This window comes from Eumetopias jubatus, unplaced genomic scaffold (genome assembly GCF_037043125.1).
Source record: "Eumetopias jubatus isolate StellerSeaLion01/CBP00866 unplaced genomic scaffold, mEumJub1_p1.0 scaffold_10, whole genome shotgun sequence".
Lineage (NCBI taxonomy): Eukaryota > Metazoa > Chordata > Mammalia > Carnivora > Otariidae > Eumetopias > Eumetopias jubatus.
The window spans coordinates 122,660,423-122,681,443 of record NW_028274816.1 but is presented as its reverse complement, the minus strand read 5'-3'; the positions used below and the strand labels follow the sequence as shown (position 1 = coordinate 122,681,443).

General features: G+C 55.8%; 1 protein-coding gene across 2 annotated transcripts in view; it reads left to right on the top strand.

The window, feature by feature from the left end:
* Positions 1–1,201: 1,201 nt before the first annotated feature.
* RHBDL3 (rhomboid like 3) overlaps positions 1,202–21,021 on the top strand; it is a 45,426-nt gene continuing 25,606 nt past the window's right edge. The window contains exons 1-3 of one of the 2 annotated variants that reach the window (XM_028109402.1): positions 1,202–1,312; positions 2,841–2,864; positions 17,357–17,515. In XM_028109402.1, the coding sequence (XP_027965203.1) occupies positions 1,202–1,312; positions 2,841–2,864; positions 17,357–17,515 (294 nt within the window). The remainder of the gene's footprint in view (positions 1,313–2,840; positions 2,865–17,356; positions 17,516–21,021) is intronic. The other variant, XM_028109403.1, reaches the window with a different exon arrangement.

Below are 21,021 nucleotides of genomic sequence, written 5' to 3'. Positions count from 1 at the left end.
GGAGAGGTAGCATTTGTCCCAGCCGACCACTGGACCAGCTGGCAGGCAGAGCCTCTGCTTCTGGGAGACAATCTCCTGGGAGGGCTTTCCCGCAGGGAAACAACACCCATTTTTTATAAGATCCTCTCTGCGTCTGGTCTAACTTCAGTACTACCTGCTTTAGTTTCTTTTCCTCCCTTCTCCCAGTTGGGGCACCTCTCTGGGCTTGCCTCTGTCAACCTGGTCAGATGAAGCCAGGGCACGGTCACATAGCTCTCTTGGGGGGGGCAAGATTTAGGATTTGGGGTCCCGACCGCCCCTATCTGACTTCTCCCATCCCTGAATTACTGGGCGTATCTGGACCTCCCAGAATCTGAGACCCAAGGCAAGGGAAGAGAGATAGAAGGGTGCTCAGGATCCTGTCCTCCCAGCATCCCGCCCCCAATTCACTCCCAGTTAACCCCGACGTTGCCAACTTAGGGAAAGCCTCGCCCCTGCCTCCTTCACGCATCGGCAGCCTCCAAGTGAACGTTAACCCGGTGGGTCTCGGGGAGTGGGCACTGCACCCCACCCTGGCCCCGAGACCAACCCGGGCCCGGCGTGGGGGCTGGCGGTAACGGGACCAGGGACAGCGCAGCGCTCCCCTCCGCAGCCCGCCTCCCCCCCACCCCCCCGCCCCGGGCGGTGCAGCCCCTTCCCCGCCAACCCCGCCGCGGCTCTGCGCCGGGGGCCGCGCCGCTCTGACCGATTTGGCTCTGGTGGTGGCGCCCGGGGGCGGGGGACGGCGGTCCCCGGGAGCAGCCCCGCCCCCGCCCGCGCGCCGCCCCCGAGGAGTCCGCGGGGAGGAGGAGACTCCGGCGCAGAGCGGGGGCCGCGGGAAGCGGGAAGGGAGCGCGGGGAGCCGCGGTGGCCGGGGCCGGCCCAAGGGCGCCCTCGCCTCGGAGCCGGGCGTGGGGGCCGGGGCGCAGGCGGAGGCCGGCGGGGCGGCGAGCGCGGAGAAGTTTGGCGGCGAGGGGCCGGGCGTCCCGGGGCGGCGCGGCGGCGAGGCGGCGGCGGCGCGGGGGCCGGGGCCATGGGGGCGGGCGCGGGCGGCTGGGCTGGCGCGGAGGCGGCGCGGCGCGCACAGAACCCTCGGAGCTGCGCGGCCGGCGCGGCGCAAAGTTAGCCCGGCGCCCCGGGACGAGCCCCGCAGCCGCCCGCGGGCCCTGGACCCCGCGTCGGCATGGGCGAGCACCCCAGCCCGGGCCCCGCAGTGGCCGCCTGCGCCGAGGCGGAGCGCATCGAGGAGCTGGAACCCGAGGCCGAGGAGCGGCCGCCGGCGGCGCCGGAAGACGTGAGTGCCCCCTCCCCCGCCCGGGCAAACTTTCTGGGGGGCACTAACTGGGGAGCTGCCCCCGTCTCGCCCCCGCGGGGCAACTTCGAGGTTTCAAGGTGACGCGGGAGCGCCCCGGATTGGCCGGGTCCCCGCGGGCGGGAGGGGGCGGAGGGACCGGTCTCCCCCAAACGCGCGCGCGCCATCCCCCGCTCGGGTTCCGCGGCTTCCCTGCGGGACGCAGCCCCGCCGCTGCGCTGGGGACCGGTCGGCCGCGGGAGCCCCCTCCCCGCGGCTGGTGCAGTGGCCGGGACACGGCGTTTTCCCGCAGAGGCGGCCGCGTCACAGCCGTGACTACCCCTCCCCTCCCACTCGCGACCTGCGGGCTCTCTGAGCCCGGGGAAGGAGCGGGCGCCGCGGAGTCCCCGGAACCCGGCCGCGCCGACCGCTCTGGCGACCCCCTTCTTCGCTTCCGGATTAGCTCCCTCCCGGCACCTGCCCTGTCGCCACACTGAAATTCAAGCCGACCCGGGTCCCTGAACCCGGCCGGAGGAGGGAGAGGCGGAGTGCTGGGAGCGGTGTCGCTTCCAGAAGAGAGCCCAGGAGTCCCAGACCGAGTCGATGCCAGCGACGGTCCCCCGGGCGAGGATGGGGAGGGGCTGCCCCAGAGGGCTTCCCTGCCATCTGCTGCTGGAGTCTCTCCTTCCCTCTGGTCCGGCGAGCCATCGGCGGAGCGGGCACTGGGGAGTCCTGGGAACTGGGGTTTCTTAAGCTGCTCCCTCCTGAGGTTAACCTGCATATAGAGGTGAAAAACTGGAGAGACATTCTGCCCTGCCCTAGCCCTCTCTCAGGGTAGGGAAAGGGAGAAGCCAGGACGGGTAACCTACCAGGGAATGTGCCCCAGGAGAGCTTAACCTCTTCCCTCCCCTTTGGCTCCCTTGGTTAAACCTCTCACCTGCTTCTGGCTCCCAAGCCCTGTACTCACCAGGCTCGTGTACTCAGAACTTAGATTCAGCCTTGGAGAGACTGTTTAGATTTCAGTGGATTCCGGAGACCCCCTCCTCCCAAACTGCAGGCAACCGTTAGTGTTTATTCAGGGCTGAGTTTTCCTGAGTGGGGGGGGGGGGGGTCTCTGACCCCCAGCAGGTGGAGACTGTTGCAGCAGGGTGGGTTCCCAGGTGTGGGAGTAGACATGGAAATGAGCTTTAGGCAGAAGTTATTAGAGGCCCTTGGATAGAGTTGGATGCCTTTATTTAGTAATTGCTGAGAATCACCCTTGTTCAGCGTATCCGTCCTCCCGCCGGACTCCAAGAGAGGGACAACCCCCCCCCCTCACCCAACCTGAGTTCCCTGTATTTGCTTAGTGCAGACTCATTTAGGGAGCTCCTCCCAGGTTTCCCCTGGTGTCTTGTGGCGGGTTCCTGAGTCTGGGCAGCAGCTGGGAAGCTATGTCAGAAATATCAGGGGCTAGAGAGTCCTTGGTGATAAGTATGTGTTTCTTTCTCTCTCTCCTCTTCCTCCTCTTCTGCATGGCCTCCCTCTCTACCAGCACTGGAAAGTCCTGTTTGATCAGGTATGTGAGCAGTTAAATCCCCCCACTTCCTTCCAGCCCTCCCCACAATCAGTCTCCCTGCTTGCGTGGGCTTCCCTAGCTCTGCACTCCTGAGACGGTGACGTGTGGTGGGGGCGTGGCTTAGTGCATCTCCGAGACTGATCGACAGTGCTCTCCACTGCTCTCCAGGTTTCAGGAGTAGGCGGTGGGCTCGCCTGAGAGATCCTTCGCTCCCTCCTCCTCCTCCCAACTCTGCCTTCTAAATACCATGTAGAAATTGCACAATAGGTATCAAAAGCCTGGGACATTCCCTATATGCGGGGATGGGTGGGGGGGATTGCAGTCGGGACTGAGGAGGTGGGGGGAGGGCTTAGATTAATATCCTCTCTCCTTTTTTACCTCCACCTTCAAAGATCCGTGGCCACCACTGAAGTCAACTCTCTGCTGTCCTTGGAGGGTGACTCACAGTATGGGTTCTTTTGAAAGCTGACTCTAACTTTGCGGCAGGGATGAGAGAGTTATGGGAAATAGTATGTGATTGTTTGCGACTCCTAGTGTCTAGGTGTGGGGAATGGAGTTGGGAATGCCAACTTTGGAATCTCTTGATGGACATTTGACCTTCAGCAAGGAAACAGTGTCTTCGTTGCTTAGTACCAGTGTTGAGAGCTTTTGTGTATTTCCCTCTCTGTCTCCATTCCCGGATGCAGAGGAGAGGAGGCAAGTGATGGTCCATCGCAGGGAGACTGGCGAGCACTCTGGTCCTGCAGTAGGCGTGATTGTGCCATGAAGTTTGTGCAACTTTAAGAGCCCAGTCTGGTTGGGCCAGAGGGAACCTGTTGGGTTGGACGAGGAGATGCAGCTAGCTTGGACCAGACCTTATCCTGTTGTAGGCAGGGAAAGCCTTTGAAAGTTTTTTCAGCAGGGATCCAAGCAATGCTTTGGAAAGGTCTGGTGTGCTAGTGGGAAGGAAGTAAGGTGGATGGCAGGCATGAGAGAAAGTAGGCAGGGACCTGCTGCAGTGAATGAACATGGAGGATGGCATGAATGGAAAGGAAGGGGGACGTGGCAATGGGGGGAATTGGAAGATCTCACTGGACCCACGTAGATGAGTGAAATGCATAGATAACTTGGGGATTCTGAACCTGGAAGGAAAAAGGGAAAGTCAGGGTGGGGAGTGGGGTGTTGGCGAAAATGACAGCTTTGGTGACAGACCAGTTCAATGCAAAGAACCCACCAAATGCAGGTGCCCGAGTGGGACCGAGACCTGGAATTACAGCAGGAAAGTCGTGGTAGGCAGAGGTTGAGGGGTGCTTGTGGGCATCCCGCACATTAGAATGAGGCCTGGCTGTGGTTTGGGGAGCATCCACCGGCTCCCGTCCCAGCGGGGTGGCGCATCTCTCCCTCTGCTCCCACTCGCCACCCACTCTCCCTCCAGTTCCTGGGAGCACAGCGGCCGCCCTGAGGCAGGAGGGGCCTCCTGCTGCCACCGACACCACGACCAGCAAGCTGTCAGCCCTTCACACCTCCTGCCAGATTTAGAATCAGAACCTAGAACAAAGTGTATCATTCTTTTTCCCTCTGTGTCTGTCTTCCTCATTTGATTAATTTTCTGTGTATGTTTACATTTTAAAAGGGACTATTTCGGTGAATGGAGGAAAACAGTAGGAAGAATGTGGAGCAGAGAGAGGAGAGTGTGTGTGGAGAGCAGAGAGAATGTGTAGCAACTAATATTCGAGGGTGGTGTGAAATCCATTTTCTCCCACCAGAGGGAGGTCCCTCGTGTCACAGGGAGCATCCCTCTGCTTCTGGGAAGGCCCACCCGGAAACCATGCTAGACAGACAAAATTAATTCTAGGAAAGAAACTCCCAAAGTACTCCAGGCAAACCATTTTTTTCTCACAGTAAGTTCTGCCTTATGCCTATTCCCCATCCATCACGTGGTGTTAGAAGCCCATTTCTGGGGGCACCTGAGGTGGGGGGTGCAGTCGGTTAAGCATCTGACTCTTGGTTTTGGCTGAGGTCATGATCTTGGGGTCATGGGATCGAGCCCTACGTCTGGCTCTGCTCAGTGAGGAGTCTGCTTCTCCCACTCCCTCTAAAATAATAAATCTTTTTTTTTTAAGAATTTATTTGTCAGAGAGAGAGAGAGAGCGAGCTTGCACAAGCAGGGGGAGCGGCAGGCAGAGGGAGAAGCAGGCTGCCCGCTGAGCAAGGAACCCGATGCGGGGCTCGATCCCAGGACCCTGGGACCATGACCCCAGCCAAAGGCAGTCACTTAACCGACTGAGCCATCCAGGCACCCCTAAAATAATAAATCTATAAAAAAAAAGTGCCCATTTCTGTTGCCTTCCTTCCTGTGGGTGATTTGTGTTTAAGGAGAGCTGCTCCTGAGCAGGCCTTGACCTCTGTGTTCCTTGCCCCTACTTTGTGAAGCTGCCCCTGTACCATTCCCCAGTGGTGCTAACTGGAGAAATGCTATGAAGTTTCATAGAGGGGTGTGCAACTTCAGGATGCGAAGGTTATTCAGAATTCGGAAGGGTTTTCCCCTTGCCTTTCCTGTGGGCCTGCTTAACGGTAGGACTTGAGGATTGTGGACCTTGGTGCACTTAGGAAAGAGCATTTCAGTGGAGGTTGAGGCAGCACCCCCCCAAACCACCTTATCCAGAAATGGGCAGCCCTGACCAGTCAAACTGTGGTCAATGGGGGGTTCATGACACCTGTTGGAGTCTCTGCAAACTGATATGTTCACCTTCCAGAGGTTGATGGGATGAGAAGCTGGCCAAAGTTGGTCCTCCTTTCCTTTCTCGGGCAAGGGAACACCAACGATCACCCAGTTTCGAACTGGGACCTGCTGGGACTTCTCCCCCTGGTTTTAGGGATATTTGGCATTGCACCAGTTCCCTCTGTGCTGTCTGGTTCTTTAGCACATGGAGTAGCTTTGACCCAGCGTGAAGCTAATTAAACCCCAAGAACTAGAAGGCACGACCTTGGCTGGTTGGTCCTGTGTGGTCATCCCTCAAAAAATTGGTCAGGATGCCTTTTGTGGGAGTTGGAAGTGAAGAAAATAGGTGACCCCAGTCCCTTGGAGTCTCCCCTCCCCCATATTCTGGGAATTTGGCTGGCCTGCTCAAGCAGGAGAGTAGCAGGCCAGCCCTCCTTACCCCATCCCTGACTTCTTCCCCGTGGGTCCTGGAAGTTACAGTAGGCGGGAAACCAGGAGGTCATCACTTCAACCCCTAGACGGTCCATCATATGTTTTGTTTCTTATTTCCACTTCTGCTTGAGGGAATTATCTTTTCATGCGCCTGGGATCTAAACGGTTTTCCTAAATATTAGATTTTAAAGTGACGTAAATACGAATCTGTCATCATAGTGTAGCATCTTACAAAATGTCTTTTCTATAGTTGAATCTTTTGAGCTTTTCCATCATGATTCCTTCTATTGCTTTAGACCTGAGACAGTCTTCATCCCTCTTTATTTTTTTTAAGTTTATTTATTTATTTAAGCAATTTCTACACCCCACGTGGGGTTCAAACTCACAACCCTGAGACCAAGAGTCGCATGCTCTTCCGACTGAGCCTGCCAAGCGCCCCAGTCTTCATCCCTCTTTAGATCTTATAAATATGCACTTCTATTTCCTACTATAGTTTCTGTGACTAAAGAAATCATCCAGCCCTTTACTCCATCCTGACCTTGTTTCTATCCATTTATGCCAGCACTTAGTAAGAAACACTTCCTTTATTTTTTTTTTAAGATTTTATTTATTTATTTGAGAGGGAGAGAAAGTGCACGGGCACAAGCAGGGGGGAAGGGCAGAGGGACAGGGAGAGGGAGAAGCAGACTCCCAGCTGAGCAGGGAGCGCGATGCGGGACTCGATCCCAGGACCCTGAGATCATGACCTGAGCTGAAGGCAGACACTTAACCAACTGAGCCACCCAGGCGCCCCAAGAAACTCTTCCTTTAATGTGTTTAGAAAATTTTATCACTTGATACATTTTTATATGTGGGGGGCCAGTTTATTCTTTATGTCTCATCTATCTCGCTGATGTTTGTAATTTTGTGCAGGTAATGTGCCCTTCACTTCTTGCTTTATGTTGTTCCATAGGCTCCTCTTTTTCAGGTTATGTTTCGACAGTCTCAGTCCCTTCCCGAACTCTAGGGAGGTGCCAACTCTAGGGAGGTGCCTTCAGGGATCCAAGGTCAAAGAGCGGGTCAATGGCAGATACTGGACCCGAATGCACTTAACCCCTAAAGGGCTTCCAGGGTGGGAAAGTCATTTCCAGGTTCACCCTTAAGATACCTTCAGGATCTATCTTCAAGATCTGCAAATGTTTAATGAGCAAAAGTGTGGAGCAGAAATCTGTTGAGTCAACAAAGCACAGTTGCTTTTGAGCTCAGATGAGTGAGAAGGAAAAGGAAGGATTGGAAGTAATTTGGGTTTCCCCCCCCTTCCACTGGGAGCATGCATTTCTCAGGCCCCCATAAGAGCCCCAACTTTGCTAATCTCCCAGAAGGAGAGCAGACAAGTTGTGGCTGTCCCACCACTGACATTATAAACGTGCTACAACCAGCACGCAGAGCAACTGAGACGACCTGCTGGATACAAAAGCCTGGATTTGGAGTCAGATGGACCTGGCTTCAGGCCTTATGCCTTTGTCACAGGGGCCAAGTGGCATTAGCTCTCTGAGCCTCGATTTCCTCATTTGTAAAACAAGGACAGTGATCTTGAACTCCAGGAACAATAGTAGGAATTAAATGAGAGTGGAGATTCTTTACAATGTCTGATATCCAGTGGACATTCAACAGCTGTCTCTTAACTGGGAATCAGAATTTGCTGGAAAGACGCACAGGGTTGCTTCTGAGATCCAGGCCCCCACAGGGAAATCAGCGGCCTCTCTAAACCAGCTCCTGCCCAATCCAGGTTCCTGGAAAGAGAGCCACTTCTGAGCCCGGAGGATTTTCCTGCTGGTTTTCCCCAAGTGTCTCCCCTGCTCGGCCACCTTCTCTCCAGCCTGGGGTCTTCCCTTGGCCTGACCCTGAAGCCGTCCTTGTTTGCAGTTCTCCCGCAAGCTGGCTTAAGTTCTGGGAGCTGAAAGGGGGTTCAAATGGGGCCACCGAATGGATTAGCAAGGGGCCACAGAGAAAACACCTGCCCCGGCGACAGGGCATTGATGGCGGCCCCCAGAACACACGATTAGCCAGCAGAAAGAGGTTCCCAGAGAAGGACAAAGCCACGGGTTTGACTGGAACCCTTGCTCAGGCTCTGCACCTCCAACCCCTTATCAGGTGGCCTCCAGGGCGCTTGAAGCTGTGGACGGGCCTCCACCACAAAGTGGGCCTCCACCACAAAGCGAGCTTTCCTATCCTGCTCCTGCCCCAGTGACCTTGGCAGCCGTGCTGAGTTAACCCTTTTTATCCCTCACCTCTCACAGAACTACATTTGGTGGCAGTTGAGCGGTGGGGCCCAGGGACCTGAGATTGCGTGCTGCCTGCCGCACAACGGGCACACATGCATTCAAGCAGACGACACGTCAGACTGCAGCCCCGTGTGTGTCGTCTTGGGTCAAAGCGTCTCCTCCCCACGCAGGCCCTGACTGGGTGGGGCTGCCTCACTCACGCCGGCCCCTCTGGGGCTGCTCCCACCTCAAGGACCATAGGTTACGAGAAGGTTGGTGGAAGCACCTTGTCCGATCTGCTCCTTTTGCCAGCGCGGAAGCAGAGGTCAGCGGCCCTCTGAGATCATCTGCCTGGTGTCCCGTTGGGCAGTTCCTGGTGGCCTCCTGGGAGAACAGGGCACTCTTCTGTGCTACGGAAATGAGTCCATGTGTATCTTGAGTTGTGAACAACTGGGGTAGCCACCACCTCTGTCCCGCCAGCTTTTCTGAAGCAAATTGCAGGTTGGAGTCGGTAAATATTTCTTTGAGGGAGCAACTATTGAGTGCCTACTGCATGCACACAGGTCCTCTCATTTTGATCTTTCAGCAACCCTGTGAGGTGAGTGGTGCTATCCCCTCTTTACAGAGGAGGACACTGAGGCCCAAAGGGGAAAGGCTTGCCCAGAGACCCAAAGCAAATAAGGGTCCTCTGCAGAAGGGGCTGTGTGTCTTTGTCCACACGGCTTCAGGTGGCTTCTGAAACAGGGTGGAGGGCCCCCAGGAGGTGAAAGTGTTTGGTGACCGTTTATCCTGCCTGCCCGGCTCCCACTCCCCTCCTCCCTGGATCTCCCAGCCCATTCATTTCTGGGGAACAAGGGACCCTTCGGTGGCTTCCAAGAGAAGCAGTGGGAGGAAATGGGTTTAGGCTGAAGGGAGGGATGGGGCAGGTGTCAGCCCCCTGCCCCCTGCTTGCACCCAACCCCACCCCTCCCTGCCGGTGGCTGCCCCCCTGGGCCTGGATGCCTGCCTTTGTGGCTATGACTCAGCTTTGGTCCCCAGGCGGCTGTGATGGTTGTGCCTGGATGAGTCAGCCCGGGCAGTGCTTCTGCTCCTTGGGGACCCAAGGGACCTGCCTCTGAGTCACAGCCCCCAGCTGCCCTCTCAGAGTCTCCAAGGCCTTCTTTGGGGGGCTCTGAGAAAAGGAGAAGCAACGTCTTCCAAGAGGCTCTGAGGCTGGAAAGAGACAAAGCCTGGAGGAAGGAGCTGGCCCCCACCCCTCACTGCCCTCCTAACCCCAGCTTCCTGCATGGGGGTGGGTAGTCTGGGAGCTCTTCCCCTCCAGCCCAGGTGTTGAGAGAGTTGGGTGGTTTCTGGAAACATGCCCATTATCCAGCGACTCAGCCTGGAATCAGGCCAGGATGCCCACTTCTCTGCTGAGGGAAGGGCGTTCTAGCTCCCTAACCAGCCTGCCAACCTCAGAGCCGGGTTCAGCTGTTTGACTTATGGGGAGCAACGATGCTCAGGAGCCCGTCTTGGGGCTTAAGGGAGAAACCTCCTGAGAGGGATGAACTGCCTCCCCCCAGACCCCTCCCATGGTTGCTGAAAGAACAGAAATAATACAGCTGGGAATCCTAGAATCACAGAAGCTTCTCCAGCTGTCCGAGGCCTTGGCCTGGCCAAATTCCAGGGGAGCACAAGGGTCCCTCATGCCTCCATGTGGGGAGACCCAAGGACAGGAGGGTCAGAACCTGTTTTTCAGGAACTGGTCTCTCTTCTGCCCAGGGAGGCTTCAAGGTTTGAAAATCCACTCCAGCTCCAGTTTGAGCAAGCCAGATGGTGCCTTGCTCCACTCACCGAAAGGGTCTCTGGGCAAACTGTCTGTCTCTGAACCTCAGTTTCCATATCTGTTAAACGGGACTAATCACACTCACTCTAGGGTTGGTGTGAGAGTAAAAATAATAAGATATTTGTGAAAAATCAGTATTTCAGAATCAGGGGACTGGCGTGAGGTGGTTTTCTCTATGGGGAGAATTAGCATCCTCATTTGCGAGGAAGGAGAACTGGAAGAGAAGGCTGCTATTCCCATAACCTCACCTCCTGACCTCAGCAGCTGCAGGCCTGGACCTGATTTATGGGGCAGTAAATATCCATAATGGGCCAGAGTTCCCTGGTGGGCTCTGGCTGTTGGGTGGGGACAGCTCTGCTGAGCCCTAAGCCCCTGGGTAGCCTCGTTAATTCATTTCTGTTCAGAAGCCGGGTAATGATGCAAGGACCCAGCAGATGAGGCTTGCTAACCATCCCCAAATTGGAGAGGGGCAACTGCCTGTGCTTTGCCTCACCCCCTGCATGCATGCCATGTGGTCACTTCCCAGGGCTCCTTCTGTCTTGGAGGACAGAGAGAGGACACTGGGGCCAGGGATGGGAGCCTTCCTTAGATCCCAGGTCCCGACCTTCTGGACTGGAGAGGTCTCCACCAGGATGGCACTCCATGTGCTTCCTTCGGGGTCCTTAAAGGTACTCACACCCTTCACTGAGATCCTGGGCCTCTCTACATCCAGGAGAGGGAGAGGGTTGGCCTGGGACAGGAAAGGAGTTCGAGTGTTGGAAACAGGGATCAGACGTGCAATTGTCCTGGAAATGCAGTTTGTCCAATTCATACACACGTAATAGATATAAAATACGTGTGTTCCTTTCTTCTTTTTCTTATGCTTCACTGCTGCTGGGTAAACTCTGAAGCTTGGCCTGGCTCCCTGGCTGGCGGCGGGAGGGGGCGGGGGAACGTGGCGCCGCTGTCCTGGGTGCTGAGCAGGCAGGTCCCGGCTCCCGCAGGGCTGTTCTCTGTGAGCTCAGCCCAGCCTTTCCTTTAGGCCAGTCCCTGATTCTTCAGCCTCTCCGGGGCAGCATCCTCCTCAACCCTTGGGCTGCGGCCTGGGTCTGGCAGATTTCTAACTGTGGGAGGCCTCCAGACGAAGTGTCGACGGACTTGAGGGCCTTTGCCACTCAGGAAATGAAGGTGAAAGGCTGGTTTGGAACCATGGGCAGAGGGGCCGGGTTCCACAAAACAAAGAAATGACTCTATGGACTCATGCATTTTTCCCAAAGAGTATTCTATGGCATGTTGCTGTGGAAAGTATGATGCCCAAAGGTCCAATAAGTTTGGAAAATGCTGGGCTGAACAAAATCAGACACGTCTCTTCACTGTGAGAACTTGCAGAGCCCTTAGTATGGTTTTATGCATCAGGCCCTTCCAGAAGGGTTTCCCAAACTTATGGGACCTTGGAAACCTTATTTTAGACACCATCTTGGGCCTGGTGTTCCACCAAACACACATGGGGAAACTCTGAGCCAGGGGCCATATTTCATACACAAGACAGGACAAAGAAAGACAAGGAAGGGCAAGCCTGGGGCAGGTTCCCATGGAGGGACCCAGAACCGTTCCCATCTTGACCACTAACTCGAGCTGTAACCTTGGGCTAGTTTCTTTTGCTCTCTGCACCTGTTTCCCTGTCCAGAAAATGAGGTGCGATGCCTGGCACATGGCCGTTCCTTGGTAAATATTTGTTAAATGAAGGAAGAACTGGTTTGGACTGGGGTCTTTCAAACCGTTTTTAGCCACATGGTCCTAATGTTAGGAGGGGGCAGGCCACAGGCCCTTCTGCCTGGATGTGAATCCGTCTGCACCAACTGCTGGCTGTTTCAACGTGGCCAACTCAGCTCTCCAGGCCTTGTTTTCCCCCTTGTAAAATGGAGCTCATAATAGCGTCTACCTCAGAGTTTTGTTGGGAGGGACCACCTAATATATCATCCAACTTGGGACCACTTTTGAGGGGGAAAGGGGTGCTGGTAATAATCGTGCTCAGACAGTAGGTCTCCGGCAAACTAGGATATGGGGCAAGTTGAGGTTTCAGTCAGGTAATACCTGAGACCTAGAAGCCATTCTGCATATATGTAGCTTCTATCATGTTCAGCCGAGTACTATGCAGGAGGCCAGTACATGAAGCAACTCCAGAATGGGGTCTGCTCAGCGACCCCCTCCCACCCTCTCGGGGTGTCAGAGCCCCTAAAACTCTGCAGAGCAGTTTGAGAACCATAGAGATTCCTGTCAGCTCTCCTGGACCATGAATTCCGATTTCCCGGCCTGCTGCCCCTCTCGCCACTGACACCGGATCCCTCTGACAGCACGCCCCCAATGCGAGTTGCCTCATCCTGATTCCAAATGTCCCATCAGCCCTTTGACTGACCAAGGAGAGAAGATTGGCTGCCCCCATGGGCTGTATGGGTTGTGGATTTCTTTTTAAAAAATATTTTATTTATTGGGGCACCTGGGTGGCTTCGTCATTAAGCATCTGCCTTCGGCTCAGGTCATGGTCCCGGGGTCCTGGGATCGAGCCCCGCATCGGGCTCCCTGCTCGGTGGGGAGCCTGCTTCTCCCTCTCCCACTCCCCCTGCTTGTGTTCCTGCTCTTGCTGTCTTTCTCTCTCTGTCAAATAAATAAAATCTTTAAAAAATATATTTTATTTATTTATTTGAGAGAGAGGGAACAGAAGCAGGGGGAGAGGGAGAGGGAGAAGCAGGCTCCCCGCCGAGCAGGGAGCCCAATGCGGGGCTGGATCCCAGGACCCCGGGACCATGACCCGAGCCGAAGGCAGATACTTAACCGACTGAGCCACCCCGGCGCCCCTCGGTTGTGGATTTCTTTCCCAAAACCCCATTTGCATGTGGTGTGCTTGTGTGTGCAGGGATGGGGATGGACACCCTTACATCCCCCTGAGAAGGGAGAGTTCCTACCATATGATTGGAAGAGAAGCTGAGGCAGCGTGGTTCATGATCTGCCCAAGACGGCACAGCAGCTGGGGGCAGGGTCCCTTCTGAAACCCTCCCCCTGCTCCTTGCCCCAAAGAAGGGAAGCATCCCTAGGTGGTAGCAGTGCCGAATGTGGCGGCTTCTTTCCCCAGTCTAGGTCACGAGTGCACCAGGAAGCGGTCCAGGCCGGGAGATGTGGTCTGTGACAGGGCGTTTGTGGGGCCCCAGGCTGGGGAAAACCGGCGACCTGAAGGATTAAGGGGCCAGAGGGCTGGATGGTGCTGGGATTAAACGTCCCTTGGGAGCCTCTGGCAGCTCTTTTCATGGCGGAGGCAGGTGGGCGGGAGCCGAGGGAGGGTCAGCCCTCACCCTGCGGTCTTTCTCCTCCCCCTGAGGCCAGCATCCTCTGCTCAGGCTGAATGTGGGCTTGGCCTTCCCCCTCCCTCCACCGTGCTGGGCCGTAGTCAGGAGGCAGCTGCGAGGATGCTCCTGACTCCTGGCTCCCTGCTGGGCCCCTGCCTGTGGCCCTTTCACAGCCCACTGCCCCCAACTCCCCCTCCCAACACACACACACCCCAGCCTTCGTCAGGCTGCCTGGAACCCGCCCAGCCCAGACCTCATCCCGAGAGCGACCCACTGCTAAAACTGGATGAATCCCGGGCTTTGGGGGGAGCTTTGGGGCCTTCAGCACATTATTAATGAGGAAAATTGCATTTGTAGGGGTTTCTTTTCCCAAAAGCTCCAAACCACGGATCTTATCCCCCATACCTGGCCTCGAAGGAGTCCCAAAGGCAGGAAGTGTGCCCAAAGGGCTAGCCAAGCCCCTGTGACAGGGTTGCTCCCTGCTTTGCTTTGAATGAGGCAAGAAGAGCTGGACACTGAGTCTCCGCCCTGGCCCTGCTGCCCTGCGTTTGCTCTAACCCGCTGCAACCTGAGGGGACACAAGGCACGCTTGATAGATGAGGCAATTATGGCTTGAGATGTTTACTCTGAATTATACAAACTCGTTAGTGGCTGAAACAAGAATGGGATTTTGCCTTGCTCCGTGCAGCCTCCTTTTGAAGCCCTCAGTTTTCTTCTGGGCCAAGGGACCGACCGCTGCCCACCTTCTGCTCGCGTCCTCTCTCTCTGATTCTTTCTCCCTTTGTCTCCCTCTTCTCCGCCCCCCCCACCCGTGCCCCATGCCCACAGTCCGCCTCTGCTCCGGCCCTCATCCTCCCAGGTAGTGGGGGCCCCGGGGGGTGTAGAAGGGGTCCTGTGAGGAGCCAGCCCCTTCCCTGCCTCTCTCTCTCCCCGCTAGGCACCCTCCGTCATCCCTGAGGCCTCATTATTAGGTAGCGATGACCCCCCATTGTCTGGCTTGTCTGGCCCTGGCACGAAAGGTAGAGTTTTGGCAGGGAAGGGAGACTTGGCCTGTTCCCAGCTCATTCTCCATAGTCTGGAGCCTGTAATGTGCTGGGGGCAGGACTGGCAGGGGGGTGGGGGGCTCCTGGAGCCACAGGGCAGCCCCTGTCACTAGGACAACAGCAGGGAGCCCTGGGGGGGGTGGAGGGAGAGCTGGGGAGCAGGTGGTTCTTTGTCTGGAGCTGGAACAAGGGAGAGGGGCCCTTGCCTGATCCCAGTCCCCCACCCCGCTGCCCTCCCAAGCCTCCGAGGCGGCCCCTGGGAGGGGATTGGTGTCCCTGCTCTTGAATGAGAGGCCACTGGGCTTCCTCCCCGAGACCCGGTCAGGAGAGACTCGGCGCTTCGGGCATGTCACTGCCCCCCTGCAGTGCTCATGGGGGGGTGGCACTGGGGGGAAAGTGGATTTTCCCAGGACTCGGGGCTGCTTCTCCATCTCCACCCCTCACCCCCACCCTCAGCCCACCCAGCACAAGGGGTCACGTGAGGCCAGGCCGGTGAGTCAGGGGGCCTGTGTCAGCCTGTGGGGATGTGGGGGGCGGGTCCTGGGTACCAGGAGACCCTCACTGGCTGTCATTGCCACTTTCCCATCCAGGCCTCACTTTCCTATCTAAGCAGCGGGGGGTCAGAACTGTGGCTGTGTGCGGCTCTTTCCCGCTTTCAAAATCTGTGTGGGATAGGCCCCTGAGCCCCCCTCTCCCTCCTCTCACCTCTTTGATCCTTCACTTTTGCCCCAGAGCAGCCCCTGGAGGCTGAAGGTCAGTGGCCACCAGTGCTCAGCCGCCGGTGCAGAATGCTGTTTGCCAGGCATGTCCCCTGCCTCTCCGTGCTCCTTTCCCTGTGCCTCGATTGCCTCATCTGTAATATGGGACTAGTTAAATAGGACCTGCTTCAGGAAGTTGTTGTCGGGGTTCAGAGAAATTACAGACATAAAGCGCTTAGAAAAGTGTTTGGCCCCATGAAAACAGCAAATTTTTCTTTTTTTCTTTTTTTGATTTTTTTAAATTTATTTATTTGATAGAGACACCGTGAGAGAGGGAACAGAAGCAGGGGGAGTGGGAGAGGGAGAAGCAGGCTTCCCGCTGAGCAGGGAGCCCGATGCGGGGCTCGATCCCAGGACCCCGGGATCATGACCTGAGCCGAAGGCAGTCGCTTAACGACTGAGCCACCCAGGCATCCCCTTTCTTTTTCTTTTTTTTAATTTTTTAAAGCAAATTTTTATTCTTTTTTTTAAAGATTTTATTTATTTATTTGAGAGAGAGAGAGAATGAGAGAGAGAAAGCACGAGAGGGAAGAGGGTCAGAGGGAGAAGCAGACTCCCCGCTGAGCAGGGAGTCCGATGCGGGACTCGATCCCGGGACTCCAGGATCATGACCTGAGCCGAAGGCAGTCGCTTAACCTACTGAGCCACCCAGGCGCCCAGCAAATTTTTATTCTTAAAGATCTTTATGGTGCAGGGAGTCACTGCGTTTCCTGAAATACTCAGTGGTGCGAACCAAATGGGTGTCATCCCTGGAACCTGGTATTTGGAATGGAGGGTGGGGACACATGCTGATTTCTAAATAAGCCTCTTTAGGGATGTCTTCATGCCGATTTTTAAATAAGCCTCTTTAGGGATGTTTTCCCTCGTTGAGTTCTGGGAAGAATTTAAATAGCCCAAGACTTGTGACTCTTGGGTTGTCTTAGAGGTACTGCACACCGAATCAGCCTTCCTAAAATAGTCTCCATTGACCTTCTCTAGAAAAGGGGGGAAACGTGGGCTTGGTCATCTGGGCTCCTCTGTCCTGCATACAAGGACATCCACAGTGTCTGTTTGCCTCCTGAAATCTCAGCCGCCCACTGCAACGTCTGGAGGCACAGCAACATCGTGTGGGGAGGCTCTTGGTGGACAGAACAGCTGCTGACATCTGCGAGAGACAGTTCCCGTCGTTCTCTAGCAGGGCGTGTGCTGGGGGGCGCTCTGTGAGGAAGGAGGGCCTGCAGAAGAGGCACGGAAAGGCTGGGGGGCTTCTCTGGGAGAGATGAATGAGATCCTTTTCTACCTGAACCGATGATACTTTCCCTGGAAGATTAGTACCCTTCTGTTCATCCAACACCCACTATGTATCTGCCCAGGAAATGTTTACCGAGTGCCTGCCAGTCATGCCAGGCTCCTGCTAAATTCTGGGGTACCCCCGTGCCACCAGCCCAGTGAGGAGGCCCAGATAGGAGATGAGGGGGCCGGGCAGGCTGGTGGTCAGAGGTCTGTGCGATGTGCGGGGGACGGGGCGGGGCAGCCCGAGCAACCTGTGTTCCGGGGAGTCCTGAGACTGCACAGAGTCGCTGGGTGGGGTGAGTCGGAGTCTCCCTGGGAGACGAGGGGGCAAGGGGCCCCCAGGCCGAGGGACGCAGGCGTGCAAAGCTGCACAGTATCTCCGGGGAGCCCCACCCAGGCCTGTGTGCATGGCTGTGGGTGTATGTGAGTGTGGGTGTGAGAGGCGCCGGCAGCCAGGTACGGCCGGATTTGCAAGGCTGGGCCCCTGCTCCCTGCGGCCCCTGGCCCTCAGCATCCCCCACTGGAGTCCCTCTGGCCCGAGTCCCGGAAGTTCCTCATCTTCCTCCCCTCGTTGCCTTTTCCTTCCTGCTCTTCCTCATGTCCAAGGTTAGGATTAGGGGTGGATAGGAGGGAGCTTAACCTCTCTGAGTCTCAGTTTCCCTATCCATGCACAAGATGGTTGGATTGGGCGATCTCAAAGGGCTCCAGGGCCTTCTAGGTCTTTAAGTGGTTGTCCATGCCCTAATTGGAGGTCTCCCATGGGGGCCTTGGACACATCCCAGATGAGTCCTGGGCCTCTGTTGGCAGAGGGGCTGGGGACGGGAGCTGGTGAGTGGTGATGGAGACGGGCACCTGCAGGGCCCCACTGACCCCCCTGCTGTCTGTGCTTCCCCCTCAGTTTGACCCTGGGAACACAGGCTACATCAGCACAGGCAAGTTCCGGAGCCTCCTGGAGAGCCACGGCTCCAAGCTGGACCCGCACAAAAGGGAGGTGCTCCTGGCTCTCGCCGACAGCCATGCAGACGGGCAGATCTGCTACCAGGATTTTGTCAACCTGGTGAGCACTCTGGGGCCCTGACCGCTGGGAGGGGTCTGTTCGGGGGTTATGGCTGAGAAGACCTCTTTACGCGATTAAAGGGATCGGTTGGCTTGCAGCGTTGAAAGAGTCCCGCTTCAAAAGGACCCGGTTTCTCTTTGTCTCTCGGTTCTGCCTTCTGCAGTGTCAGCACATACCCAGAGAAGCCCCTGGCAGTTCCAGACTCGCCCATGTGGCGGCAAAGTAGCTGCAGCTTTCCCAGCCCTTACACCCTCAGGCCGCACCATGCTGGGCAAGAGAGGGTCTCCTCTGTGGTAGTTCCCACACAAAGCTTGGGATTTCCTCTCTCCCCTTGGCCTAGATTGGGTGGGTGGGAAGTGTTGATTGACTCAAGCCGATCAGTGCCCACCCATGGAGCTGGGGGTGGGGCCAGTTCCACTGAGAGGGAGGCTGGGGGTAGGAGGTGGGAAGGAGGGGAGCTGGGGAGTGGATGTTGGGAGCACTGGGCACATGGGTGAAGGCCAGAGCTCCTCAGACCTGCTGGCTGACGTCCTGGGTTGTTGGAGGGGCTGAAGACAGTAGGCCTATGAACGCTGCCCAGTGATCCAGGGTTTTGGAACAGGGACTTCCTCCTCACTGGGGGTTACTGCTGTGCTGTTACGAGGGCCACTGGCGAGATGGGAGTGGGGTTCAGCAGGAAACATCCCACCATGGATGGCTGGGACATGAGTAGAAGCTGGATGAACTAGCAAGATGAATGCAAGGCCAGAAGTTTCCTCTCGATTTCCCTGTTGGTGAAGTGGTGATAGTCACCCCTTTTTCTTGTCACGTATGGAGGGATAAGAGTGAAATGACTTGCAGGAGGCTCCCCAGGCTCCTAGAATTCAAAGGCACCAGTGATGGGGGCACCCAGGGGCCAAGTGCCAAGTGAGCTCTCTGATCTGGGTGTCCAGGCTTTGGAAATGTTCTCATTGCCTCTTGATGGAAGCCTGCCTTTGCCCAGAGGTTAGCATGATCTCAGGGAGCAGCTGTAGCGCTTTTAGGGGGAAGGAAATTTGTTTGGAGTGGGCCCAGAGAGCAGATTTCCTAGAGGGGGGCGGGCAGAGCTGAGCTAAACGGGGGAGTGAGGACAGTCGGGATTCACGGGAGGAGGGGCAGTGGAGGTGAGCCTGTGACTTGGAGCCCAGCGGTGCCACCAAAGACCAGGCCACGGGTTTGAACCTGCATTGGCTCATCAGCAGCCCAGCAAGCTTGCTACATGCCCTGCTCAGGCTCAGGGCAGAGTAAGGGCTTCGCTGGGCCAGTGGGATGCTTCTGTCCAGCTGCGGGTCTGTGGGGTCTCCCGTGTGAACTCTAGCAGTAGATGGCTTGTTCCTCTCGGGATGTCTGGATTCATGTTCTAAGCTGAAGCAGCCTGCCAGAGCCTGGATTCTTGTGAGCGGGGCTGCCCTGGAGACCAGGACTAAGGAGGGGCTCTCCGGGAGGGACGCTCTCAGGAAGGCAGAGTGCCCAGGGTCTGGAGTCAGGCAGACCTGGGTCCTGCTTCTGCCTCTGCCTCTGCCTTTCACGGAGAAAGATCTCCTGAGCCTGAGCCTGGGTTTTCTTGTTTGGTTGGTTTTTTTTTAAAAGATTTTATTTATTTTTTTGACAGAGAGAGACAGCGAGAGAGGGAACACAAGCAGGGAGAGTGGGAGAGGGAGAAGCAGGCTTCCCACTGAGCGGGGAGCCCAATGTGTGACTCGATAATCATGACCTGAGCCGAAGGCAGACGCTTAACGACTGAGCCACCCAGGTGCCCCTGGGTTTTCTCATTTGTGAAATGAAGCCAAAGGATATCCTCTTTGGGGCTGTCACAAGGATTAAATAAGATGGAGTATTTGAAAGATTTTGTCATCTCTAATGTTCTTCCCCTAGGTAAACTCCCCTACATCCTTTGTGAGCCCTTTCCCAACCCAACCCGGGCCGAATGAACCAACCTTATCCAGAGCCCGCACAGTGCATTGCCCAGGCCTCTCTTAGAGCACAGACCACATTGTATTATAGCTGGGTGGCCAGGGTCGTCATGTACGGGCGTGCAGCTTGTGCACTGTGCAAGGGTGACTGCCAGTAAGATGAATTGGGACTGAAATCTGGCCTGGGCTTTCTTCACCAAGGCCTAGAATGGGTGCATCCACCTGCAAGAGAAGACTCCCTTATCTAGTGGCACAAAAGTACCCTACAGGCTGGCATGGGCTCTGGAGTCAGATGTATCTGGATTTGAATTCTGACTTTGGGTCCCCCTTTTTTTTTTGAATTAAAGATCTTATTTATTCATTCGAGACAAAGAGATACAGAGAAAGAGAGAGGACAAGCAGGGGGGAGGCAGAGGGAGAGGGAGAAGCAGCCTCCCCTCTGAGCCAGGAGCTGGACGTGGGACTCGATCCCAGGACCCTGGGATCATGACCTGAGCCGAATGCAGATGCTCCACCAACTGAGCCACCCAGGCGCCCCTCTTTGGGTCCTTGAGAAAATTACTCACCTTCTCCAAGCTTTAGTCCCCATCTTTATTTTTTATTTATTTATTTTTAAAAAGTTTATTTGTTTACTTAAGTAATCTGTATGCCAAATGTGGGGCTCGAACTCACGACCCCAAGATCAAGAGTTGCATGCTCTACTGACTGAGCCGGCCAGGCGCCCCTAGTCCCCATCTTTATAATGTGAGAATAGTGCTGTGCACCCAATAACTAGCATTCGCCTCTCCTTGTAAGCCCCACGAGGCCTGAGACCTGGCTTGGTTCTAGGCACATCAGGGTGCAGGGGAATGGGCACATTGCTTCCTCTGTCCTCGTGGCAAGCCCACCCCCGGTGTCAGTCTTCAGGGTGTGGCCAGGGTGTGTTGTGAGTATGCTGTGCATATTCAGGGACTGGGAGAGAGGATGGTAAGAGTGCCCGCAAAAGACTTTGACAGGGGCGCCTGGGCGGCTCAGTCAGTTAAGTGTCCGACTCTTGATTTCAGCTCGGGCCGTGATCTCAGGGTTGTGAGATCGAGCCTCATGTTGGGCTCTGCACTGAGCGTGGAACCTGCTCAGGATTCTCTCTTTCTCTCTCTCTCTCTCTCTCTCTCTCTCTTTCTCTTTGTCCCTCCTGCCTGTGCGCTCTCTTCCTCTAAAAATAAATTTTAAAAAATAGTTTGTATAAAATAAAAAAGATAACAGTTTGATAACATGATCCTTTCTTGAGCTTGCAGTGAATGAACATGGAGCCCCAAGCTCTGCCTACGTTTCCCGAACTCCTCCTGTGCCACCAAGAACCAGATCCAAGCTTTGTAGGCATGGAGAGGATGAGAATGGGGATCACTGGAAGGGGTTCATCTGGGAAGGCCTACTGGAGGGGGCGAGCGTTAAGCCAGATTTTGAAGGCAAAAGACCATAGAACCCAGGAACAGAGAAGGGGGACTGCAGACAAAGGCTCATTCTACGTGGCCTGCTCTGAACTCAGATCCTCTCTGGTTACTCCCTCCTGACACAGCTTCAAACCCCTGTGCCTTG